Source organism: Musa acuminata, chromosome BXJ3-4 (assembly GCF_036884655.1).
Source record: "Musa acuminata AAA Group cultivar baxijiao chromosome BXJ3-4, Cavendish_Baxijiao_AAA, whole genome shotgun sequence".
NCBI lineage: Eukaryota > Viridiplantae > Streptophyta > Magnoliopsida > Zingiberales > Musaceae > Musa > Musa acuminata.
In genome coordinates, this window is record NC_088352.1 from 9,672,804 (window position 1) to 9,700,672 (window position 27,869).

Genomic DNA, 27,869 nt, shown 5'->3' on the forward strand with positions numbered 1-27,869 from the left:
AATAAAATCTTAAATTTCAATTATCTAAGATCAATTATATGAATCTTTTACCGTTATTAAAATTTATAATATATATTTAATTACATTCCAAATATTTAAATTTTTATTTACAATTTTATATTAAGATATCTTCTCTTTTTGTTTTTTGTACTATTTCCTTTTTTTCTTTATTCATGAAAAAAAATATATTTTTATTATCTTTCTTAAAAATACCACGACAATACAAGTTTTTCATCTCAATATGCTCATCATTGATCTCCCGACTGTCAAATAGTTAGCCCAACAGTCGGAAGTGCTATTACAAGTGATACTCTCACAACTTAAAACAAAATTACACATCATTTGTCCTTTACTAAAGATTTAACATAATCCAGCAACAATGCACAAGTCAGGCTTAATTTTGCTGCTCACAAATCCCCTTAGAACAATTGTATTATATGTTCCTCATCTCATACAAAAGAACATGGAACAGAATTAAAAGTGGGAAAGGGAAAAGAAAGGTACCAAACAACTTATTCTATTAGAGGTACAGAATGTGAAAGAAAATAACCTTAGCAGAAGCCATTATGACATCCTCAATTTACCAGCTTCTCACAGGCCTTGATTTCTGCTGCTTGTGTTCCCAACACTGCCTCACCATTTGGACCTGATTTGATAACTCTCATCACAGCATCAAATACTGCTGACTGGAAACTGGCTTCCTCTACCTTCTTGAGGATTTCCTCCACCACCTTGAAATCAACACCGCCGATGAGAACCAGTTTGCCAACCACTTCACCGAAGTAAGTCGGTGCTTTCGGCAAATCGATGCCGATGTCATCCAGCATGGCCCCATAAAGCAAACAACCTGTCCCCAAATCCCTTGGAGTGAAAACCTTCTTGACCAGCAAATACTCCAAAAGATTCACTAGAGGTTCCAGGCATGAGACACCCTTGTCGAGAGCTATATTGATGGCTTCCTTGACCACCTCAGGATGATACTCGGGGCTCTTCAGTTCTTCTACACATTGAAGTGCTTCATCTAGAATGCGGATGTGAAAATACTCCTCCAGAAGAGCGACAGTCTTCTTGTGTAGCTCATTAGGATTAAATTTGGGTTTTGCCACTAACTTCTCTGGAATTGCTGGTGGTGGCATTTGAGCAGCAGGCCTCAGGGGCACGAGGTTTTGAGATGGGGAGTCTCCCATGCCTGTAGCAAGAGTTGAACGAGATGGCGGACCACTGCCTTGCAGCAATGCACTAGTTCTGCCAGCAATAAGGCTACCACTACCTTGAGGTAAAAGCTTTGGATTAATGGCTGGTGACTTGGCAACCAAAGAACTATGAGCACGATTAGCTTCACCCCTGGGCATAGATTTGCTCCGTGGAACTTCCCAGAAGTCTCCATCTAATCCCGACATTCCAGGCATTTTCCTTGCCCCGGGCATTCCAGGCATCATACCACCAGTTCCAGGCCTGTTGTTAGGAAATCCAGTAGGGCTAAGTCCCCCTAAAGAACCACCATCACGGCTATTTCTCATGCTTGCAGTTGCACCAGGGCGCAGCCCAAGATTCTTTTCTGCCTCGCTATGGATTTCACTAATGGTTTTGGCTTTTACCTGCCAAAGAAGAAAACCATCAATTCTTGAGAAAATTATATCAAGTTTTCTCAGTTTCTTTAGCAGAACTCAGTCTAGTTAATCTATCAACTTAATTTAAATTTCAAAAGAATAAAGTCTGAAATCCATGATGGGAACCAGGTTACAGCTTACTTCTTCACGACGAGGGACCCAGTTGTTTGAACGCAGGTCAAGCACATTACGAACCATAAATCTTAGACGTGGTGCAAGTTGAGGATTGGCAGTTAGTTCCTTCAGCCGGCTAAAATAGACATCATTAAAACGACGAGACTTGGGGCTCTCATCCAACTGCTTTCCTATGGTGTTGAATAATTGGCAGATGGCCTCAACATTTTCCTCGGCAGGACAAGTTTTGCCATCATGCCCCAACAACTTCTGCTCAGAGCAATTATTTCAGTAAGATTCTTAAAAGAAAATAAACGTATCGAAGAAACCTCTGTTAACAGCTACTATATCAGAAAGTCCCTTAAAAGAGAACATCTCATAAAAGATAGAAGGACTACGATTAGCATAAACAATGGTTACCTGAGCGATATGATGAACTATTTTCTCTGGCACCATTTTCTGCTTCAAAAGCTCACCTATGAGGCGAATGTTGCCAAGGGTACGGAGTTTCACCATTCTCTCTTTATCCCTACGTTCCATTTCTTGGTCTGGAGCAGTCAGCTTTTGCACTTCAGCCTCCAGGTTGTCAGCACCTTCAAATGCCTCCTGGCAATTATTCAAGAGCACACGCTTGAAAGTAATCTCCTTCTCGCCTTCTTGTTCAGGGGGAAATACAGGAAGTTTTTCATTGAGATCAGAACACAGTTGAGCATACATGGGACAGAATGTTGGCTCAAAGACAGCTTTGTCGAATATGAGAGTAATGACATCCTGCAGCATTGGTGTATTTTCCAAATTATTTTTTTATAAATTAGAGGTTAACATCTCAAAAAACAATATAGTATAAATCCATGAAAATATTAAAACCTTTAGAATATCAGGCGTTGTGATCCCAGCATCGATTAGTTGGCCTTTGAGAATATCAAATTTTTCTGGCGTCAACTTGTTCAATATACTGCAATGAAAAACATCACCAAAAACTGAGAACATTTTCCAGAGAATCCCAACTGATACACCTTATGTCTTTTTCAAGGAGAATGGATTGATTCCAAGGATCAGGATGAGAACATGTAGTGTAAAACTAGAACCAGAAATCCCAAACCAGACTAACCAGTAAGTGGTGTGTAACTACCATAACATGCATGCAGGCTCACTTAACAGCTAGAACAACAGTGGCTATGCAAATTGTTAACTTTTTTTCTGCTAGACTATCAAGAGTCAGTTAATTACCCTTTTACTGTTTTCAGAACTCTATCCTTTTCAGTGAGATTGCCTCTTCGAGCAGACCATGGCACTTCAGCCTTGATTAGAGCAGGAGTAGGTCCTACCTAATATATTGCAGTCAAAGTTAATTAATGTCAAAACACAGCCAAGAAATGATATCTAAATGCAAAGAAAAAGGAAGAATATCTAAACGTCAAAAGAACAACAGGGATAAATGTTCCACATAGAACCAATCAAAGAATAACTAGAAGGTGACAAAGATGGACATCAATTTTAAGTATGTCAGGTAATAATGAAAGAAAGATCCCTTAGCAAATCAAAGAATACCTAGAAAGATTCTTTATCTCTCCTCCCATCACTAATACAACTCTAAACCTATTTCCAGAATACAGCTCAAGAACAACACGTTTGGAGCAAGTTAATGTTAGTAGAGGACTCTTGGGGTAATCATTTTATCAATGTTAGTAGAGGTCAGCAGATAAGAAGACTGTAAGTGATGTACATTAAAAGTAAGATGAAGGGTACATAAAATATAAGATTAGGGCAAAAATGAGCGGGATCAACTTAACTGCATACACATATATAAGACTATGTATTTCATAATCTGTATGTGGGGAATGTGTGGTGCAGAAAATAGCACCTCGACAAGAAGCAAATTTATGATATGTATAAATGTAATAAGCATATTAATTACTGAACAATCTGGAAGTGTGAGCACATAGAAATATAGGTGAAAATATTGGCAACTGTAAAAGATGTAAACAGAAGTAATATGATTCTAACATACTAGAAAAGGGTGTTGATCAATTTGAGGGAATAAAGCCTCCAAACCTAAGAGAAACCCAATAGGATGGAAAGAAGCAATAGGCAAAAATAAAAAACAGTCTATAAGACCAGTCGCAAAGGAACCAAACTTATTCACTCAATAATGAATACTTGTTGCTCTTAGGAGGATCTGAACTATATTTTTGCTACCGGAGCAACACATTCCTAAGATGAGAAAACTGACACTGGCATACAATTTGGAATTGGACCAATCTACTACCAAGGAAAACATAAGTTTCAACTTTCAATTAGGAATTGGACCAAACGCATAGTCATAACAGCATTTGCAATGATATATTTACATTGATAAAGCTGCAGATACTGCAACGCAATAAAATGGAATTCAATAAACTTTTAAAAGTCAAGAAGATGGCATAAAATCTGTATACAGGACATTTGTGAAGGAACACCAAAAAGACCATGGCTTTAGATGCTAAGTTGAATGATAAAGTCTCATATACAACAAAAAGAAAGAGTATAATCACCAAGATAGTGACAAGACTTACCAAACTTAAGTTAACAAGAAAAGAAGCAGGTGAACAAATGGCTTGAAATACACAAAGAAACTGAAAAATAACACTCCTTAGTTCATCTAATAAGTGACCACCTGGGTTGAAGAAACTTGAGTACTTGAAGGAAACTGGGACCCCTGCTTATTTGACTGCTTTATTTCTTGATAACCTGAGATCGAGATATTTGATTCTTTATTATCATGGATTGAATCCCAAGACCTCTCATTTCCAAATGAGGTAGGTTGTCCTGACCGGCCACGCCAATCACGGCCGTCTGGTTCAAAATAACGACTCTGTGACTGACTTGCCAACTGAAAAACACACACAAACATCAGATGGTAATTCCAGAAAACTTGAATCAATTAACGCATATAGACAACTGAACCATGAAAAAAGAGTAACAAGAAAAAAAGAAGCCTGACCAAACTACTATGCAATTTAAGCTTGTGACACTTAGCAATAAATTAAGACCAGACTTAGCCCATAATCCCAGTGGTGGAACAAGAACTTTGCATGGAAATTTAATTTCACTTCTTCCCCTCTAACTCTTTGATGTAGATCTTAACTGGTCTCCCTGTATACTGTTTATATAAGACACACAATGAGAAAATAAACAACAGAGGAAGAGGAGACGTTCTCTCTCAATTACCAACAAGAACGACAAAATTTTCTTGGTATTCTTTATATGGGATCTTATGTTCATGACACAAATGGAGGAAAGTATACCATATATTGGGATAGCAAATTTGGGGAAGCCCCACATATTGGAGAATTCAGGTAATTTGGAAAGGTTGGGGATTGTGGGCCCCCAGGCAGTTCCCCTTGGTTCCACCACTGCATACTTCCACATTATAAACTGGAATTTGTGGTTTGGTAAGTGGGGGAAGACCCACATGATTTAGAAAATAGTTCAAGGCACCAACACTTAGTAACCTCTTTCACATGTAGAAGCAGGAGAACATACATTAGAGTCACTACGACCCCAAGTTTGATCTTCAGGAAATAATTCGGCCTCAATCTCCTGTTTAATTTTCACAATGTCTTCTGGTGTCTGAACAGCCTGCCAAGAAAAAAAAAAAGTAGATCAACAGTTATGGAGGATCTGATTACAAAGTTTAATAGATTAAACAAGTATATCTACCGAATTACCGATCACTGATATAGTTTTTAAGAATCTGTAGTGATGATAAATATATCACTTCAATTTCCACAAGCAAAAGAAATAAAAGGGGTCACCTAGCGCCTCTTTACCAGAATAAAATAGCATTTACTAATATCTTGAGAATACAAAATATGTCAGATAGGGGAACATTTACTTACAATGTAACAAATTCATAAAAAAATGATGAACCCATACAAGACTCCCACCAATGGAGGTCGAGGTAAAGTCAAATTTAAGCACCGGACAATTTTTGTGACTTGAACCTTGGTCACTTACATTGTAAAGAGCAACCTTACCATTGTACCAAGGCTTGGTATGAAAAAGAATAGGAAAAACTACAAATAAAGAATACTTAAAAGAAGAATTCCACAAAACAATAAGTTGGATCAATTCTCATCAAAGAATGATAAACTAGTGCAGAACACCCACTGAAACAATTAGATGTGTTAACATCATCATCAGAGTGATAAACTATAGTGTATTACTCATAAAAACAATGACTTCAATCAACTCTCATCGAAGATCGACAAACTTTAGTGTATTAATCAACTAGATTTGGACATGTTTAACAAAAACACACTTCTCTTAACAAAGCTAAAATCTAATAAAATCAAATCAAGATTTAACTAAACCATGTAAGACACTGATAAGACATCAAAATAATAATCAATCCCACCATATTTAACAGCAACAATAAGAATCATAATGTGATGATAAAATGAATTTTTTCAGCAAATGAAAATTATAACATACCTCACGAACTTGAAGAAGTTGGTCCCTTGTGTAACGGATATGTTCACGACTCTCAAACCTTGAGTCTCCAATCTGACAAAATATTCATACAATGCCTTTCAATACTCAAATTGCTAATCTCACAGGTATTTGAAAGGAAATACATAAAGTAAATATGCATATTCAAAAATTAACATTTACAAAGACTTGAACAAATGGCACAATGAAAACATGTGCCAAAGTGTATATGACATTGGGAATTAAAATAAACACAGATGTTGGTTGGTATATGGTCAGTCTCGGGAACTCAAGAAACTGGTGATTTCATCTGTCCATAAGCATGTTAAAAGTTTGTTACCAGGAAAATAGAGTGTACAAGATATTAGCCATATCAAGGAAATTTGGACAAGGAGATCGACCAATAAATACCAGCATTAAGACAGCATCAATCAAAAAATGTCGTGAAGAAAACAAATCTGAAGACCAATTTTTCTTGCTTTCAACTACAAATTATGAACTTAGAAGACAAGTTATAATCAGAAACAATCGAGATTCAATCTAATTATGACCACCATCAGCAATGAAACAACGACAATATCAGGACCACATTTTAGAACAAGCAATTTGAAAATCTGTCAGAAATCTAAAGCTAATTTCCAGCATAAAATTAATAAGAAAACACGATTCCAGGACTAGGCAATATTAGATTCCACCAAGACCACGACTCTTCCATCAAGCTCCCTATGCTTTAGGAAAAGGAGAGCAGATCAAACATAAGCGGATCTCAAAAAACAACCAATCAATCGACCAAAAAATCAAAAAAAATCCATCTTGAACATCAGATCGGACCGTTTAAAGACACAAACTTTGATCAAACAAAGAAAGCAATAGATCGATTCAAAGCGTTTGCACCGACCTTGAAAGGGAGGGCGGTGCCAGCGCCGCCATGGGGACGAAGGGCGGGGAGATCAGAAGCTGCGGAGTCGAACCGGGGGGCAAGGATTCTGCCGCCTCGGTTTCCGCCACCAGGCCTCAAACTGATTTCCGTCCGATCTGACTGCATAACTCGATGGATCCCCCTCACTTTCTCAAGCTCTCTCTGGTCGGTGGTGCGACGACGCCGGATACGCGATCGGCAGCGCGGCAGGAAAAGGAGGAGGAGGGAGGAGGCGATAGAAGAGCCCTTGGCGAAGCCCTCTTCGCTCTTGGGGTAGCGAAGAGAAGGGCGACAGAAAAGGAGGCGAGACGTGGTGGCGGAAGCCCTTATAATGTCCGAAGCTATAAAGCTATGCCCTGGTAATTTCGTAATTAAAGACTCTCCCCAAGGGTGAAGTTTCGGATCGTAAAGGTTCGTAACGTTGTCGTAGTCGTATATTAGGTTTCCCATATTACAATATCTTTTCTCTACCCACCAGTCGTAACTCTGAATCTCTACCAGCTATGCTATTGGGGAAACGAGTGGGATCAAGTAATTTTCGTCGCCCACACAAGAGAGGTAAAAGCTTGAGTGCGAACTGATTGGCTTACAAGTAAAACTGTAGTTTAAACATTGTTGTAATCCTTTTAGGAGATGGTTTGTGTCCAAAATAGACCAAATTAACCTCGTGGTTTCGCAGAATGTCGGATGGGTGCCATTGTCACGTGCTGCGCTCGTGACTCGTTTCATAATCATAGAGTTCAAATTCTAATCCAATTCAATTAATTCTAATGACCGTATGAGCCGAGCCGAGTCGAGTCGAGTCTAATAAATAGATCAAGTTAAATTCGATTTCAATATAGTTTTAACCTAATATTTGATTCCAATTTGACACATATATATGCATATATTGTTTATAAGATTTGAACGCAATACAATAAAAAAAAAACTTCAATATGTTTAATGTAATTATTTATTGATTTGGGTTGACTCGGATCGACTCGATTAAACTCCTAAACTCAAACATAACTCTAATCCAAACCCATTAATCTCGTGTCAAAATTAACACCATTATCCATTGTAGGAAAATCATAGATTTATAATATAGGATTCAATAATTGCAACCAAGTTCAGTTTTAATAGTCATAGTTTTTTTTTCTTATTTTTATAATTTTATTTTGACTTTTATATTGAGTCATTAAAAATCTTTGACAGGTAGAAGTACTTTTGATTGAAAATTTTTGTTTTGCATATGCAACAATCTATATTGTAATGTATTCAATCAAAGTCAAATGTTAACCCCAAATGTTCATATGTGTACATGTAATCTTTCATTTTAGTCTTATTGGTAGTTTTAAGCTTCTCAGTCCAAATAAATCATTATTCTCCCTCATAACTTTACACCCATGAATAAAAGTTTTGTCATGGTCAGCTGCATTATATTAATAAGCTAAGAACATAGAAAAGTACAAGTTGATTATGACATCAAAATCTTCATTGGTTTTCATTTGCTAAGGTTCTAAAACACATAAGTGTAGGATGATTCATCATGGCAGTCTTTTTCGTCACAAAGTTTAAGCCAAATCATCAATTAGAGTCCTTTTCTAAGTGATCTATCAGTTTTTTTTGTCTGCTTTTTTTTGAACCTCTCTCTTGTTGATTCTACTTGAACAAAGTTTATATGATTTAATCATTTTAATATGTAGGGACTTTTATAGTGAATGTGTCACCCACCACCAAATATCTAGTGGAAGAAAGCTAATTTATTTATAATCAATTTCTTCCTTTTTTTAATATTTTGTCCTTTAATATTTTATTATTCAATAATGATGTCTATGTCCCAATATATTATATACAAGATATAATTGTTTTTTTGGTTAATGTGCCTATGACTAAGCATGAAGATGACAAAGTATGACTTCACCAAGCTAAAAACACACTTCAAATGAAGACACACTATACATCTCCAAAACAAAATGGAATACATTATGCTCCTTCAAAACAAAATGGAATACACAACCAACCAACGGAGACTTCTATTGCATTCTTTAAAGACATGATATACTTTTGATTTCAGAAAAAATATATATATTAATATTTGAGACCAAGCAGATAAGAGTTATAAAGGAGGGTTTTTTCTGTCTCTCTTTGTTCGAGATTTCTAACATCAGATTCAACAATAATCCTTCAAATGTCTTCCATCCAAACAGCTTCAAGACCCTCCCTGGTAACATGCAGTCATCATCAACATTGCTTGTTCTGATGATAAAACCATCACCTTTTTTTTACTGTTCTAGCTTACACCATCTCTCTTCAGGCTTCTTTCGGTACTAGAATAACATATCTCCTTTTTTATTTCCTTCTGACAAGTTCAAACCTGCTATTTATGATCCAGTAGTCTTCGTTTCCATTCCCACTGTAATCATCATAGTTGACTTACGCAAAATTTTATCTTCAAATGCTCCATGCCCTTCACCATCATCCGTAGCACCTGCGTCAACTATGTGATTCTCAATGTTGTCGGTGAGGTCACAAGGATCACCAGCATCTGATTTGATTTTTTGCTTGTTACCATTATCTTGGACAGACTGTTGAAACACATGATCAGTAAGGCAGAATAAAAATCTAAAACAACATCAAGAGATACATTTCTTTCATAGCAATGCTAAGTAAATGGCATTTAGTATACTATTTTGCATTTACCATGTGAAATATGATATGCTGCAGAAAAAGATAAACCACAGATAGTGCAAAAATTTGTACCTACACATGTGAAGTCAAAACCCATATATTACATCTCTCTTCCTTCTTGTCGGAGACCATTCATATGGACACATGTATATATACATTGGAATATCCCTATTACAAATTGTGTACCTAAGATATGGAATGGAGTGTCTGGAGGAGTCGTCCTCATATATATATAGTGTACCTTGGCGTCTATTAGCTTCCAAGTCTCAATGGTCAGTGTTGGAGGTTAATGGATCCTCAAGCATCACTGATTTGATTTAACCACCATCTGGATGAGCATCTTTGATATTATATTACCTTTTGCACTATAATGATAACCTAGAGTTCATTATGTGCACACTGTTTTTCGTGAGATCTTGTTGACATAAGTACTGAGTTCATCATTTAGATGATTACCTATTGTTAATTTGTTGTCATGTTGCAACTATTCCACACATTTGAAAGTGTGGGCCTAAAATCATAAAATTTTTAAAATAGAAATCCATCTCCATATTCCTTCTGCAAAACCTAAATGGTCCCCAACCATGTTACTAGAAGGCATAATAGTAGTGGTCATCTCTTGATGGACTGAGGGTAACCACATCTTTGACACAAATATGACCAAAATGTGTTAGCAGAGACAGATCATTCATATGTAGCCATATTAATGCAGCCCAAAATGCCAAACACTAAATTGTTAGTACTATATCAATCCAGTTTTACACTATTTTACTTTATTAACTGTGATTAAGGTGCATCACTTCTAGAAAGCTATATTGCAAAACCCCTATCATTAGGCATTTAAATCATGATGCGCACTCCAAGAATGATCAACAGATTTCATATCAGAATCAATATCGGCCAAGTATGGTTGGAATTGATAAGGACTGGTTGAAGATTGATGGGTTCAAACTTGGTCGAGAAATTAATCTAATAATAAAAATACAAAAGTCATATAGAATTAATAAAACACTAGTAAAAACATAAAAACCAATGATATTATGCTAAAATGTTATTGCTTTTAACTCTTTCTGAAATTCTCCATTTGCCAGATTTGCTACTTAGAATTATTTATATCATAGGTGCTAATCCTTGCTTGACCTTGAAAAGGTCTATATTTGGAATGGGTTTTAAAACATGAGAGGAACAGATCAACAAAATGAATTGAAAATATGCAACTATCATTAAAAGAAAATTAAACCAAGCATTCCAAGAACGAAGATCAGCATTTGTTTTCCGTAACATCAATGAGAGAGCCGATAGAAAACCATTATACGCTCCTACCTCCCAGTGTGTTAAAAGAAAAGGTGGAACGGGTTCGATACAGCTCCTGGTCATGTAGTTTAAAACAAAAAGATTCTAAAGAATAATGTCAGTTATTTCTTGAAATACAACTGGCTATTTGCAATCGCCAGTACATTGAAGACACTGAACTGGATGCTGATACAAATAAGAGAAAGTCATCGGTGTATTGATCATATGAGGTCATGTCCATTTTCTTGTTAGAGTGATAAGTTTCATCCGTGCCTGGCTCCACGCAATGAAACTTTCATTCGTGATTGTAGGATGTATCTTGTGATCTTAATTAAGTTTGGAAAGTTGTCCAAAGATTTCAACATCCAGAACCTTCGGACAATTATTTTTTGGCTTTTTTCTATACATATAAATAAGTTAATATGCTCTTTCTTTATGTATGCTAGACTGTTCTTATTGTTGCAACTTTGACACTGTGTTGATTACTTTGTTTAATTTAATGAAAAATGTGTGTGTTGTAGACCTGAAGTCTATTACAAAATTATTCGATTAGTGCTGATGCCTCTTTGTCAATGCAGAACGTTCGTTCTAGACATTTGACACTTGAAAGTCTCAACAATTTATGGAGTGGTTGGGACTATAAAGTTGCTTGCAGGTACTTCTTGTTATCAATTACTTAATCCAGGTGTGTTATCAAGTTTAGCAGCAATATCCAATTTCATGTTGCATCAAGGTTTGATATTACCCACATATATCGGTGAAAGTATAAGATAGCAGCTTTTTTAGTGTCCATTAGATTTAAAGGAATAGGGGTTAACGGTGCTCGATATTTTCAGCAAACTATGGGAATCAACAAGTTACAGAATGCGGCAACAAAAAATGATCTTCGAAAGGGAAATAGAATCAAACTATAATGGGAATCAACAATTTGCAGAATGCGGCTATCAAACTATAATGTCAAATGATACGCGCCCATTATTTGAGCGAAATCACATAATAACTAACACAAATACATAGATGGATAAATGGAAGGATTATTCTCACATAATCGAAGAAATACAGAAGTCGAGAGACAAACCCCGGGATGCGCGTTGGAGCCATACTAAGCAAGGGGCTGGTAGTAGCCCCGACGGTAGGGCTCGGGATCGACGGCCACGAGCACGTAGATGGCGTAGATGATCCCCGGGACGTACCCCAAAACCGTCAGCAGCAAACAGATGCAGAATTCCAGCTTCGGATCAAAGAAACAGACAGAGCATCGACATCAGCTGAACAATAAGAAGGGTAAACAGGGAACAAACCCGAGAGATTGTGATCGGAATTTGTACGCTGCAGCAGCCGTTGTGGAGGAAGACGCCCACGGGAGGCAGCGCGATCGAGACGAGGATCTCGAGGAACAAGCAGCACCGATCCAACGCCATTCCTCCCTCTCTCAATTCTCCGCTTTGCTTCCCTTCCTCCCCCTCCCTCCCGCTCTCTCTCTCTTCTTATCTGGCAATCAAGAACGCGGCGGAAACATGCATGACGTTGGTACCCGACCCTCACCCGAACAACCTGCCTGTCTGGTTTTAGCTCAGTCCCACCAATTACACCAATAGAAATCGCGGTAGGCAAGTAGGTAAAATATTGCTCAGCTAAAAATAGCGATAGCGTGCACTAGATCCGGATCGTGTGTCGGTAAAGACACGAAGCAGAGAAAGGAGTATCTTCATAGGTTGTCACTGGTGGGCCCCAAATAATAATTTATACACAGCTGTGATAAAGAGGTATAATAATAATAATAATGTGAATATCTGAACTAATCACACTTTTTTTCAATTGAAATATTTTTTTATATTAATTGACAGACACATATGACATTCGATTGTATAAATATGCTCCTTTTGCAAGACTGTGTGAGTCTTCGATAACTCAAATATATTTTAATAAATTTATATTATAAAAAAATTAACATGTTGTAAAATATAATCATGTCGAAACAAAAGAACATAAATTAATATTGAGATTATAAACTCTTAATAGATTAATTTATTTTATGTGGTTAGACATGACTTAACCTAACGGTTAATTAAGTTTTTAGATTTTTCAGGTCAATCAGGATAGATTTGGAAGGCACCAAAGAAGAATGACTCAGTTGTGTTGGGTTGATCCTCTGAAATGATAAAATAATAATAATAAATAAATAAATCCATCAATGATTTGATTAAGCCAACTATTCTATGGTAATTAAACTAATCCCAAGTGTCACACATGTGAGTGGTGCCAAGTTTGTCCTTTAAATATTCTTTTGATCATTCAACCAATGTCACATAGATTAAGGGGCATTGTTATTTCCCATACTTTAATCTCCTCACATGGAAAGTTTGAATTGCTATGAATAAGAAAGAATTGGGATATAATGAAGGCAAAATGATGTCTGTATATATCATATATATAATTATGTATAAGTTATATAATGGTGACTAATATTGGATAGATGTTAATATTAAATTTCATGGGGATAAATACATCAATTTTTAAACTGTGAAAAGGATAGACATGTGAAGACCCTAACAAATAAATAATATATTTATTCTTTGACTAAGAATGGCCATCCTTTGGCTAAGTTGTGCATCCACCACCAAGCATTGGTGATTTCAACATAGCTTTTGATTACTCCATGGCATGTCCCACTCCAAAGCAGACAATTTGATGGGGATCCACAACAATCAAGAAGGAAGAGATAAAAGAAGTACTATTACAAACAAATAAAGACAAACCAAAAGGTGAGGCTAGAAAAAGGATTTATTGCCCATTTGTAATTATTGTAGACAAGTTTTAAGTTGCATATGAGTTAAAGAAAACATGTGTCATGCATTGAAAACATTTAAAAAAATATATAAGTATTGAATGAAGTAAAAAAAATAAAATAAAAAGTGATATTGTAAATTATTTTTTTAAAAATCAGTTATTTAATATGTTTTAATATTTCAAATAATAGATTATTATTATTATTATTATTAAGAAGAGTTCTATATATGTATATAAAATATAAATAATAAAAAATATCTGAAAGATATTTGATTTAATTAAATAATGGAAAAAAATGCGAGTAGATATAATTTTCAAATATTAAATCCATATCCAATCTTTTTTTCACTTTTATAAATAGTTCAAAATAGTAACAAAGCAACAATAATGTTAAAGGAATTACTCAAATTGTCTCTCTCACACACACATTTAATAAGCAATCTTTGGATTTTTGCTTTTTTTTAATGTATTTAGTTTAATTATACATAAAACAAATACAATGAGTTGGAGGAGTAATATTTAAAAACCCCTCAACTTCTATAGTATCCAAAGTTTGGAAATAGCATATTTGCCCCTATAAATATAAATATCACATATATGTACCATTAAAGCTAATAATGGTTAATGATAATAAATATAACTTATGGATATAAAGTAAAGCATTATAATGGTTAAGAATTAATTATATATTATCCTATATATTTGGACTCTATTATTTATTTATGATTTTATCAATACTAGGACAAATGATGTTATTTATTTTACTTTTATAACTATAAAAATTTTAATATAAAAATTTTAAATATAAAAATTATAATGCTGATAGGGTAATTAGTTTAATGATTAAGTAAAAGTATAATATAGATTTTCTAAGTATAAGGGATAATAGGTAATTAGTTTAATGATTAATTAACGATTATATTTATAGGGGTACATATGTAAATAAATAATTGTAAGGGGATATATTTATTTATGTGATTTTTTTGGTTAAAAATAAGCACACAAAAATATAGAAAGGAAAAAGAAGCGATCAGTGGGATCTTTTCAGAGAGCCAAAGGACGCCGGCTCTGCAATCCATTCTACCAGGGGTCTCTTCCCGACCTCCGCCTGCCTCCATCTCGATCCCGTCGACTCTTCCTGCCGAGAGGTTTTCTGGTTCCCTGATTTATTGCTGAAAAATTTTGATTCGGCGCTTGTTTTCGCTCGAACCCTTGAATCTTTTTTCAAGATTGGATCTTTGGATGCAAGTTTCCGTCTTTTTACTGCAAACGCCGTTCAGTGTGCCTGTTCTTGCTTGAATCGGCTTGAACTTGTTAGGAATTTCATGTACGAACGTTTCCATGTCCTTGTTCAGATTTCTTTTTTCTCTTGAATTTGGTCGTGCAGTTGTTCTTTCTTGTAGGAATGAGATGGACTTGTTTCCCAGGGTTGTTTTGTGAGCGGAGAATAAACGAGGATTATCCGGATATGGGAAAATTTGGTTCTTGGTGTGGCATGACTCCCAGCTGATTGTTTCCCTATATTATTGTTTCTTTAATGTCACTGTTTTGTTGCTGAATTTTGTGAATGAAGACATATTAGATCGAACATAGGATCCTTACGTAGTAAATCATGCTTTGACGACACCTTGGTTGTGATAGATTTTTGAAGTCCCTTGATGTGACAGTTTGTAAGTCCCTTGGTCTGCGCCTATGGTCATGTACTATGTTCTCTGTAGATTGTTCTGTTGGAGGAGAATTATGAATGTATTATTCTCTTTGAACTTCAGAGGACATTATTTAGGGTTGGCGGCTTCAGGACCAGTGGTGTGGGATATGAAGAGTAAATGAACGGGTTGTTTCTGGACTAATGTAATGTAATTGTGAGACTGATCATTAATTTTAGAAATTATTAGCTGTTCTCTATCGACAACTATAAAATGAGGAACGGTCGATGGTCTTAGGGATGAGCTGTCTCTCAACTCCATGCTAAAAATGTGGATCCTTCATGGTATTGCGTCTAGCAGATCTGAACTTGCACTTTCTTTTGGCCAGGAGATCATTGTAGTCCACCTTTTCTTTTCTAAATGTTATGAGTATACATTTTTCCTTATCAGAAGAAGGGAAATTGCAATTCACTGAATATGATCTGTTGTCATGGGTTTGACAGGACTTAGAATTAATTTTTTCTAATCTTGTACGACATTATCTGTAGTACTGATAATAAAATATGGTTACTGAATTGGTGTATGCTCTTCTGTGTCTTTTCAGTCATTTTTTCAAAATCAAACCTCTTTCCTGAAACATGAACTTCATGCCGTTGCTTCATTTATGTTACTTTAACAAATGTTTATTGGTTTCTTTCTTGCCTCTTCATATAACCTACTTTATCTTTTACCTCAAAAAATACACTAGAATTATACCTGAGCCAGATAATTAGTAGAAGATGGCTCTACAGTTGTGAGGGCTATCTTACTCAGTGTAGCACATAAATTAATAGTGGTGAATATTAAAATCTTCATGTCTTAAAATTGCAACCGGATTTTTCTTTTAGCTGGCTTGAATTTCTCGATGATCGACTTCTCAAGATATGAAGTTAGGAACCCATAGCTTCTTGGGTATGATAGAATAAAGATTTTCAAACTAAATACAGTAGTTGCATCGACCAAATGTAATGTCTACTATACTTATATGTATAAGCACATATGTGCATACATAATTAAGCATGTGTACATAGATACAAAATCAAAGTCGTTTGAAGTAATATCAGCTTACTTATGTCTGATCATGTCTAAGTATATATCGGCTATGTTTATATGTAGGGAGTGAATGGATGTTCATGAATGTGTGTATGTTTGTAGCTAGGTAGGTAAATGTATACGCATTAGTAGATGTGTAATATGTGTGCTTACGCATGAACATCTATGGATTGACAATAGGTCTTTCATTCCCTTTCAACAAAGTGTCACCTTGTAGAAAGGCTACCTTATTTATTATCATTCATTTGTTAGTATGAATGTGCCAGTGTGTGTTAACACTTAATATGATATTATTGCATTTTTTTATGGATAAATAGATACATATAATTTCATATTTGTAAGATGTCATCTTGTGGAAAGGCCATTTCATAAATGTCATATATGCATTAGCCATCATTTGTTCATGGTGCAGGCTGGAAGATGTTCAACTTTTGTGCCTGAAGAAATTAGAGAGATTGGTACATGCTGGCTTGCATTATCAGTAGCTACTTTGCTGAGCTAAATCTCAGGTTGGTAGAATCTGCTAATGACCAACTTTGTATTGTTCTCTTTCTCTGTGAAACAAAACAAATGTCAACACTGCCATTCATATGTTTCCTTTATTGGATTAGATGATCTACTCATTTGCTTTTTCTAATTGCATTGTCTAGAACCATATGCACTGGACTACCCTTTAGTACTAGGATAAGAAATAAGGATATCTGTCGATTATGAAAGAGCGATTTGTGATGTTACTAACATGTTTTTCATGGCCTTTTGCAAGTTCAATATGATTTTCATGCTAACAAAGTGTCCTTGTTACTATGTAACTGCATTTGAGTGTCTTATATGTAACTGAAGCTTTTGAAGGGTAGTGAGAGCAAAAATAGAAGACATTCTTTAAATTATAAGTTAGCTTTGAAGTTATCTATGGTAGCATTAAGCCATTAAGCCACTAAGAACGGATGTTGTCTATATTAGGCTGATGATTAATTTTGTAGGGATGCTTAGCAGTTAGCTCATTGATGATGGCTGAGAATTTCATTTATAACAAAATTGATATGGTAGTCTCTGAGACTAGATGTGTCATTCATATGAATAACAGAATAAGTCAATATGAAATATGGCCAAGCTTTGTAGTCAGTGACCTCAGACGAAATGTTCTGTGGTAGGTGGAATTCATACACTAATTTTTTATGCTAAACCTTACCAGATATATATTTGGAAGTTTGATCATTCTGTAATAATACCTTTTTGCCCCAGTGAACTCACTGTTAATTTCTTTAAAATGCATATATGCGATAAGGACTTCTTGTTTGTTTAAGTGAACTGTCTAAAGTCTATTGCATCATCCATGATCTAGAGATCTAGATTATTTTACTCGTGAACTTGTGTTAGCCGATGATAATTGTGTTGAGGCTGACCTGTTGGTATTCTTTTGAGATTGCAAATTTTGAATTCTTAGTCTTGACTGTTTTGCTTTGACTTACTTTACAATACATATTAATTTGACACTTCTGTGCTAGCAGAAATGTATAAAATGAGCTATTTTGTCTGTGGATGTAGTATAGTCAATAGAGATTTGTTGTGTCTAGGTGGCAAACATGCACAGTTGTATATCTGGCTATTGATTTCCTAAAATAAAGGTTTGTGAGGGATAATCTTTATGATTTAGTCAACAAGTAGTTTTACAATCTTTTCTTCCTTATCTCTATAAAGCTGCTAGACCTTTTGTAACTTTGTATATTTTCTTAGTGGAAAATGAATTTGCAGGTTTCTTTGGACTGCCTTATTTACCATATTTTGCAGTTAGAGAGTTCACCTCTCAGACTCAAGTAGTTTGTGTCGACTGTCAAGTGTATTTCCCTTGTTCTGAAGCAAAATTTAAAGGTGTTTTTTCTTTTATGCAGCATTCATATTCTTTTGTCAATAATTTCCTTACTGTTATATGAAGTTGGTTTTGTTTAAAATTTATCTCCTTGCATTTCCACCTCACAGAAATGGGGATATATCTCAGCACTCCCAAAACTGAGAAATTTTCCGAAGATGGTGAGAATGATAGACTAAGGTTTGGCCTTTCATCTATGCAAGGATGGCGTGCAACTATGGAAGACGCGGTAAGTTCTTTTTTTTTTTCTTCATCTATTCATGCTCTCATGATTCTAATTGATTGTAGATTCCAAAAGTGCTTCTAAAACCTTTAAGTACTTTTGTATTAGTTCACATTCTGGTTAATGGGTTAGACCAGAAACTATGTTTTTTTTTATATCTTTGGGTGTCTAATTGGAATTCTTAATGACAAATTAGATAATGTTGAACCAATGTGCTTGACTACGTCTTTACATTTTGAGAGTCAAATACAATTGTTTATGGGTTTGCTTTCTTCTATCTTTGTTGGCAAGTATCTGGAAGTTATGATTAGGACTTGCAACAGGTGGTGGTTCCAGTGGGAAACCCCAATGAAGTCGCTCGAGGTTGAGAATGACCGATTGTTGCCAATCTAATGCCAAACCAAATTTGTCTATCATGAGATATTATGCTTATCATATAATTTATCAAGATTATGTGATAAAATTAGTATAATATTTTGCTTTGATACTGTACGATAATTTTGCTTTAAATTTATGATTTATTATTGAGATCTGCAAAGGTCCAAGAGAAACTCGCAGTTGTTCTTGTAACAGCTCTATTGAGCTTTTGAACTTTTGGAATCAAGCAAAAACATTTTTAAGAAATAAACCAACAGATGATTGTTGTCTGATCATGTCAAGAAACTCAGGCAGCGCTTTTGTCATTTGCTGATATGGATAAGCAAGGATTTAAATTTTGGTTGGACTACTATGTACCTACCAATATTTATTGGTTCAACAAAGTACTGGTATTGGACCGTATAGCCCCATACTGGTATATTTTCCTTTTTGTTTTAGTCAACCAGGCTGTGCAGATTGGTACACTGCCTGGTATACTAGTACCTTACTGGTTTGGTACCTTACCAAACTGGTATCAGACAGGAATGTAAATCCTTGTCAATAGGTATATCGTTTTTTGGTTGGTTCTTATCATGGTTTGTCTTACCGGTTCGTACCGGTATATCAATCGGCTATTGGTATGATACGTACCAAAGCATACTGATATATCAACACATGATACAATGAGGCATACCAACAAATCAGTATGTACCATCAGTATTAGTCATCTGTCGACCAGTATGTATTGTCTATACCGAGCGGTATGCCGTGGTACGGTGAACCTTGGTTCTTATTATGTCATAGAAAAAAATGATTGATTGCTCAATACAAACAATTTTTTTTGTGCTATTTTAACCGAATTTCACTTTTTCTGTTTTATGATGGTTTTATTGGTTCTATATTTTACTTGTCTGTTCATTTGCCATGGCATACTCCTATACTGGTCAACAGGACAACATATATTCTGGAATGACTTGCTGATCTGTGCTATAGCAAGAATGCTGGTGACCGAAGGTTGCAACGATGGGGATTGAGTAAATAAGTACAGGGTACAGAACTTCAGCTTTGGGATAACTGTAGACTTATATCACACTTAAGAAAAAGATTGAAAAACAAAGAAAGCAATTAGGTCATGTCAGCTGTTGTATTAGCTGACATGACAGTGCATCATCAATTTTACCAGAAAATTTAAAATATTGCATGCCCTGTATCTTGTTAAGCATATTAAATTATGAGGAGAAAAATAGAAGAGAAAAACTAACCAAAGGTTGTATGAAGAAAATGGATGTAGTTGCCAAGCCTTCCATTTCCTCCACCTTAAAGCTGCTTATGAGAAAAAGCTTCATGAGCTTTAGTCATATCCTTATCTCCAATACAGTATGGAGACACAAAAAGGAGGTACAAGATTTCTTTCTTCTTTGATATACTATAACATGATACTCATTGTTGGGAGTTGGGACCAGATGATTACAAGTAGTCCCAAAAGACCCAAAAAGATCAATTTCTCTTTAATACTCAAAATCTATATGAATGATTGATAGGTATCTGTCATTCTGCCTTGTGCATTTGTTTTTATCACAACCATCACACAAGTCCATAACCTGGCCTCTCCTGGTTTATCTTTGTGCTTTTACTTGTGTTACCTTATGTACTCTTTTCCTGTTTTGTTCTGCATTATTCATAATTTTAGTAATTTCACGACTTACATTTACATTAAATTGTATCCTTACCCGATTTGTTCTTTAGCATGCTGCATTGCCAGATCTTGATGACTGCACATCATTCTTTGGAGTTTATGATGGCCATGGTGGTAAGTATAAATTATCTCTAAATTGCAACTAATGCCACTACAACTTGATTTTAAAGGTTTCTGTTGGCTTGGCCTTTTCTAGCTTGTCCCTTCTTTGAAACCTAGGTCCTTTCAGAAGATCATTCAAGTTGTATACTTGTTAGACCCTTGTTTTTGTCATTTGTTATTTGTTTTCTTCTCTTTTTTATTGTTTCTTGTATTAGTGTTCAACTTTCCTGGCTAACTATTTAGGTCTGGAAACTAAGGCTGCTTTTACATTTTTTAGTTTGTGTGATGTTGGATCTGCTGCTTGTGTTTTGTACTGTGATGGAACCATTTGTTAAATGTTCATAAGGTTGAAATGTATTTTGCTAACATATTGGTTATTAGAAGAGAACTCACTGTTTCTGGTCAAGTATATAATGATGCCATCCTCCAATTGAGTAGAATGCTAGTGTTTATGTGAAATGACCATAATATCTCCTGGGCTATCAAGATAACATAGAGAGGTAAGTTATTGTTGATTGCTATGTGATCTATGAGGAATTTTTTGACTTGATATCTCAGGAACTTTTGAAGTCACAAAATGTTTTATTTTGTGCTCCTTTTGACTGGTGACACATATTGGATGTTTGATTTGTACTGAAAAATAATAGAAACCATCTTGTGCCTATGCCAACATTACTTGAAGGTGCTTATCTTATTAAACATATATCTGCTTTTGCAAAGCAGTTGGATGTAATCAAGAATGCTAGCAGTTGGATCTGCTTGCAAATTGTGTGCTTCATACCAAAAGGCAATGCACCAAGCTGGTGCTTTTCAGCCATATTTGATGATACATTATGCTCTGTTGTTGATGACAATGGTGAATGGTACAGATTTGATATCATGAAACAGCTAGTTGCAATTGCATTTAAACTCCCATGAACCAGCACAATTCATGACCTTGTTTTTACTTGATGTGATAAACAAGCTAGCTGAAATTGCACCATAAATCCCATGAGTCAGCACAATTCATGTCTTTGTTTTTATCTAAGAACTCCTGGCTGTAGAACAAATGACACTTTCATTAAATGAAACAAAGTCTACACTGCAAAAAGAATGTTCTCTTGTGAGAATAATTTCTGTGCCTGTATGACATTGAAATGCGATGCATCTTTGTTTATGATGCTTTGTGATGTATGTGTTTCTCTCAGTGTTCCTTTATGTCAAGAAATTCTTTTTACTAGTTTTAGTTTGATACTTGGTTGTTTCAGGAAAAGTAGTTGCTAAGTTTTGTGCAAAGTACCTCCACACTCAGGTTCTCAAGAATGAAGCTAGTTCGACAGGAGATTTAGGTACTTCTGTTCAAAGAGCTTTCTTGAGGTAACTTAATACCTTTCTTTTGTAGTAATATTACGAATTATCAATTACTTAATGAATCATGCAGCTGCATGAAGAGCATTATTTTTTATTTTGAAGATAAAGTAGTATTGCATTTTTGTTTCTTCAGAATGGATGAAATGATGCAAGGACAGAGAGGGTGGAGAGAACTAGCCGTACTTGGAGATAAGATAAACAAGTTCACTGGCATGATAGAAGGCTTGATTTGGTCTCCAAGGGGCAGTGACTCAAATAATCATGAAGATGATTGGGCCTTCGAGGAGGTAATATCTGAGTGGACTATGCTTATAGAAGCTACACCATGTTTTCTGGATTTCTATTTGACCCAATATAAAATAATGATGAGCTAGATAATGGGAGAGCAACAGGCCTGAACTTATTGTAGTTTTGTTTCTGGAAATGGCTCGTGCCTACTTTTTTAAAATAGATCAATTCAGCAGTAACTTGGGTAGCACTAGGTGACTGTTTGGTGCATATATGTCTCTTAGTGACTGTGAATAAGGATTATGTTTTGTGAAAGATGAATTAATTAATGAACCTAATCATTGAAACACAAGATGAACAGCTCGACTAGGGTGTAACTTACAGGCGTAAATAGGATGACCCAAGTTGAGATTGCACTTTCTGTTTCATGTGCTTAGTTTGAGCTTCTGATGTGACATGGTTGATGGTATTGAAACAACATTAACACAACAAAGATGAAATTATAAGTTTCCCACTTTATTAAATTTACAAATATCACTTGGGAATCTAGACTAGGTAATTATCAGATAGGTCTTGACTCTTGATGCAGGATAGTGAAAATTATTGACAATGGAATTTGGTTAATTCACGAGTATGGGTTGCCATTCTCAGCATGCTGTCCTGTGACAGTCCATTGGACCCTGGTCCCATATAAATGTGGCCATGTGACCAGCACTCGGCTACCACGAGCCTAGGCAAATGCTCGTGCCATAGCGTGTTGGATGGTTGTCACCTATTGACAAGTTGTCACAATAAAGTGATCGTTACCAAGGTTTCAAATACCTGTCAATCATGTGTGTATTAGGCACATATACAAGTGTAGTAACTCTATGAATTGGTTAATTGACCTGAGCATGTATTAGGTGGCTTACCACATGGTTGGATGCATTTCACTCTATATATTTTGGTATTTTTTGTGATGGATGATAATTCTTTCCTTTCCCTTTTCAGAGGGTGGATGGGTGGTAAAGTAGATTATCAAGATCCTTGGGTTTAATGCAATTTGTTCTGCCCATTTCAGATAAGATTTTATGTTTGTTTTGAAAAGTATATCTTCTTAGGTTGGAATATTAGCTACTCCCAGACCTTATCTGATCTCCTGTTAATGCCCTGTGCCAAGCTCTCCACTTCCAAGGAGGGCTGTAAATGGAAAATGATTATGATGGCTAAACGTAACTCTTTTCTAATGTTAATCAAACTTTAAAACCTAAGATATCTCATAGGGTTGAATTTACCTTCACAATTTTGTGCAGCAAATTGGACTGGCTTGAGGTAGCATTTTGTTAATAAGTGCGTAAATGGTGGTCAGGCCCTTTCCAAGTCTAACTGCAGTCACTTTCTTGTTTAGTGAGGTTTCACTCCGAGTAAATTCTCAGCTGACAGATGTCTTTCATTTCTTCCATGTGAGTTAGTGTTACATCCTTAACTGCGGATGGAGCTTACTGAAACAACCCTTCTTGGGTGTCATTGATGTGTGACTGTGTGGGTGTACCAACGCAATATGCTTTTGATATGTATGATAGCATGGCTATTGCAATCTAGTGTGGCAACTGTTTTCTTCTATATTCATTACTTCTGCCAATATACACTTTTTTTAACAGAAGCCATAGTCAAGACAAGATGCTTCATATTGCGCTTACATTTTAAATTTAACCATATTACTTGTATTTCCAGCAGTTATTTTGACTTCGATTTCAATATTTAGGGCCCCCACTCTGACTTCTCTGGACCAACATCTGGCAGCACAGCTTGTGTAGCAATCATGAGAGGTAACCAACTCGTTGTCGCAAATGCTGGAGATTCGCGCTGTGTGATCTCTAGGAAGGGACAGGTAAAGTACCCAGGGTCATCTTTTTACATTTGGCTGGAGCTTAGGCCCAATATTACTGGCAGATTATTTTTGCTTATGAGCTGATGTGTTTTAATTGTTTTTTCAATTTGCAGGCATACAATTTGTCAAGAGACCACAAACCAGAACTTGATGCTGAAAGAGAAAGAATACTAAAAGCAGGGGGTTTTATACATGGAGGGAGAGTGAATGGAAGCTTAAATCTTGCAAGAGCAATTGGTGCTTTTCATTTCTGTAGAACAAATTTGAGTCTTTTTATTTACATGTCTAATTATCTGTTACGCTCTAGGAGACATGGAATTCAAGCAGAACAAGTTCTTGCCTGTTGAAAAACAAATAGTAACTGCTAACCCCGACGTAAACAATGTAAGTTCTGTGTCCATGTGCTTGTGTTATATTGTATTCTTTTATTGAGAAAAAAAGGTAGTAGAAAAATGCCCTTAAACTCTATTAACTAAATGGACTTTGTATTAGTTACTAAACATAAAACAAAGTTGTGATGACTTAGTGCAGCTTTCTTAAGCATTATGGTCAATTTTACAGGTGGAGCTTTGTGATGATGATGACTTCATTGTTCTTGCGTGCGATGGTATTTGGTAGGAATTTCTGTTTTTCTTGCCATGCATGTATATTTTGTCATTATGGTCTTCTGATTCCAGGAACTTGTTAGGATGAGGAATATTGCCTCTCTTACATTTGAGAAAAAGGCAAATGGGAAAATCCGTCATATCTGCCTCCCTTTTATCCATTTTTTTAAATTAGTGCCTTTATTGCTCTCTCTCTCTCTCTCTCTCTCTCTCTCTCTCTCTGGCTCTCCTGTTCATTTGTTCATTTCTTCAGCTCCCAGAACATACTAATATACCATCCATCTGCATATGGTAGTTTTGGAGGGGCATAATTATAGCTGTCCTATCTATATCCTACAAATTGTAGTTTAGTCTCTTCTCCACCAAACATGCACCCTAGAAAATTATTTTTAACAATGGCAATTAAAATAGTCTCTGGAAACACCGTTATGTTTGAATGTACACAACTGCATGACTCATTTTGCATATTCTTTATCGATCTTTTGAGTCCATCTTGTTCACAAATACGATAGATATGCCAGATCTGTCAAATACTTCTTTAATTGGATATCCATATTCACTTTCGATTTTTGTTTCTACAATTTCATTCTGGCTCTATTGTTTCCAGGGATTGCATGTCAAGCCAACAGCTGGTAAATTTCATCCATGAGCACATAAACAAGGTAATTGCAAAGTTCACTAGTGAAAATTGTCTTTTATCTTGTAATGTAACGAGGAGCCTCACTATTAAATGCCACGAATGCCTTTTAGTGTTCAAATGTCCTGATTTTGACACTGAAATGATAGCATCATGAACGTGTCGTTGATTATCAATATTCCTCTATATAACTTCAGGAAACATCTCTATCTGCTGTGTGCGAGAAAGTGCTCGACAGGTGTTTGGCACCTTCAACACTTGGTGGAGAAGGATGTGACAATATGACCATGATTTTGGTTCAGTTTAAGAAACCAATCAATTCCAATGCTGCCAGTGCCGAGCAGTCAACTCAGGCTACACCAGGGTCCGAGAGTTCATCCGCTGACTGAAGGTGAACAATTCTTGATGTTGATGGTACACTCGACACTGTCGGAACCAGATTATCCTTTATTATTATTATTAATCCCTTTCACTACTTTCCAACTTGACTTAGTTACATCGCTTTTTAGGATATCAACAAAATGCAGTAAAAGAGATTCAAAGTGTATTTCTCATGTGCATTATTCTCAGAAGGAATTTATTTCATATGATACACAATCGCTGATATCTGTTGCTTTATGGAGTTGTCCCTTCATGCCTATAGATTGTACCACTTCAATGCATCAATTCATAATTTCATGTTATCTTTCTGGTTTTTTTTCTCTATCGTGGCAATGAAACTAGAAAAGTTATACTGATAAACCTACATATTTTAGGAAGTTGATCTAGTATTTTGGAAATATCTTCTTGTAGTTATATTATCAATAGTTCCTTGGGCTCATACACTGGTTATGGTTGTAACTTGACACAATTTCCATTGTGAAGTGTCACCTTCATGTTTGCTGATTACTTGCTCATTTAATCGGATGCCAGTGATTTGATTTCAGCTAAGTGCATGCTGGATTCCAGACACTCACATAATAAACCATGTGATAATGGTGCCCTTCCGATGCATTTAGGTATGGTATATCTCACTGCCAAATTATGCTTATGCAATTCCGAGATAAAAAAATAATAATTTCTAATTGATACACAGGTCCTACTTTTAGGTTTGAATTATTAATTTTTCCTCTGAACATAATGCATTTAGTGGATTGCGGATTTTGGTTGGCATATGATTGGATAATTATGATAGCGATAAGAAATGGTGGAAGAGTTGTAAAGAATATGGCAAGAAAAAGATATGACTTGTTCATTAAAATTTATTTTCTTAAAAATTCTTATCGCTGTCTTCCTGAATCCATCAGTTATAAGATATCTGGCAGTGTCCTTGCTGTTGATCCACTTTTTCTTTTTTCCTTTAGATATCTTGAGCTGTTAAGAGTTTCTCAACATTTTTTTTTTTTGTTATTTCATCTTTTTTTGTTTTACAAATGTGAAAAAGTAGATTATCATTCATTCAAGTAGAATGGGAATACAGAGGCATCCATGGACTGCCCTAATGCAATCTCTGGTTACATGATCAACCTTGAAGTCCTCAAACATCCAGCCACATGAAGAACTTCAACTATATCTTCAACAGAAGTTAGAATCGAAGTACTGGATTAAGAAGAACACCTGATAGGATAAGTTATCTGATTCCAAACTCACATTCATCAACTCCATTTTAGCTGCAAAAGTGACTGCATTACTTACTGTCAACTGAGGCTTCTACAGTTTCAGAGATGATTTCCTACTGCCTTCTAACTGAAACTGCCATCCAGCATATCTGATCCTTGGGATTCTGACAACAACACTTAAAAGTCTTGCTCCTTTGTTTCTGAGAAGTTGGTGGTTTAGTATTTTATCTTGATTCATCTCTTCTTTTTCCCCTGATACTGCAATGTGTTGGATTAGCACATTGATAGTGTTGCAGAGAAATAGAGCTCTTATAACTCCTCTTTCTTGAAGAGTCCATTGTTTCTATCCTCCCACAATACAGGAAATTATGCATTGATCCTTAGATCTTGTGAATAGATAACACCCAGACTCTGCATCTGGGTTGGTCAATCATCAAGTAGCCTTGATCTATTTCACCCATTGTATCTTACAAGATCATAGAAGACATGAATCTAAACCCTCAATGCTACTTGGTCTTGCCATGACATCTTCTTCTGCTTCTTCAACATCTGGTTCACTCCCTTTCCTGGCCTCAAATATCTTCTTCGACTTATCGATTCTCAGATGATCTGCAGCTCCTCCATTTCTTCAGCATGAATCTCATGAGAGTGCTGCTCGATGCAAGTAGTTTGCGCTACGATTGTAGCATTTGTTCTTGTCAGCAGACCTTGTTCAAATCTATTGCTGTT

At 35.7% G+C, this 27,869-nt stretch overlaps 2 protein-coding genes and 1 long non-coding RNA gene across 4 annotated transcripts; 1 reads left to right on the forward strand and 2 right to left on the reverse strand.

The window, feature by feature from the left end:
• Positions 1–320: 320 nt before the first annotated feature.
• On the reverse strand, positions 321–7,424 carry LOC135635502 (eukaryotic translation initiation factor-like). Its single transcript, XM_065146607.1, has 9 exons — positions 7,096–7,424; positions 6,201–6,272; positions 5,250–5,345; positions 4,381–4,596; positions 2,955–3,052; positions 2,592–2,679; positions 2,145–2,495; positions 1,752–1,994; positions 321–1,598 (listed from the first exon to the last, which is right to left on the reverse strand). Exons 1-9 carry the CDS (start codon positions 7,240–7,242, stop codon positions 576–578), a joined length of 2,334 nt encoding a protein of 777 aa, XP_065002679.1. The 5' UTR covers positions 7,243–7,424; the 3' UTR covers positions 321–575.
• A 1,645-nt stretch (positions 7,425–9,069) lies between these two features.
• LOC103981296 (uncharacterized) lies at positions 9,070–12,541 on the reverse strand. The gene is made up of 2 exons (XR_671404.2): positions 12,158–12,541; positions 9,070–9,683 (listed from the first exon to the last, which is right to left on the reverse strand). It is a non-coding gene; the product is annotated as an uncharacterized LOC103981296 (long non-coding RNA).
• A 2,339-nt stretch (positions 12,542–14,880) lies between these two features.
• Positions 14,881–26,160, forward strand: LOC135583429 (probable protein phosphatase 2C 11). 2 transcript variants are annotated; one of them, XM_065148836.1, is made up of 13 exons: positions 14,881–15,017; positions 17,020–17,116; positions 18,342–18,476; positions 18,585–18,703; positions 20,801–20,864; positions 22,100–22,208; positions 22,336–22,489; positions 24,175–24,300; positions 24,414–24,537; positions 24,608–24,684; positions 24,862–24,914; positions 25,513–25,567; positions 25,740–26,160. In XM_065148836.1, exons 4-13 carry the CDS (start codon positions 18,587–18,589, stop codon positions 25,929–25,931), a joined length of 1,071 nt encoding a protein of 356 aa, XP_065004908.1. In that variant the 5' UTR covers positions 14,881–15,017; positions 17,020–17,116; positions 18,342–18,476; positions 18,585–18,586; the 3' UTR covers positions 25,932–26,160. The 2 variants fall into 2 exon arrangements, with proteins under 2 accessions (XP_065004908.1, XP_065004907.1); XM_065148835.1 differs by having other exon boundaries at positions 18,360–18,476.
• Positions 26,161–27,869: the final 1,709 nt, after the last annotated feature.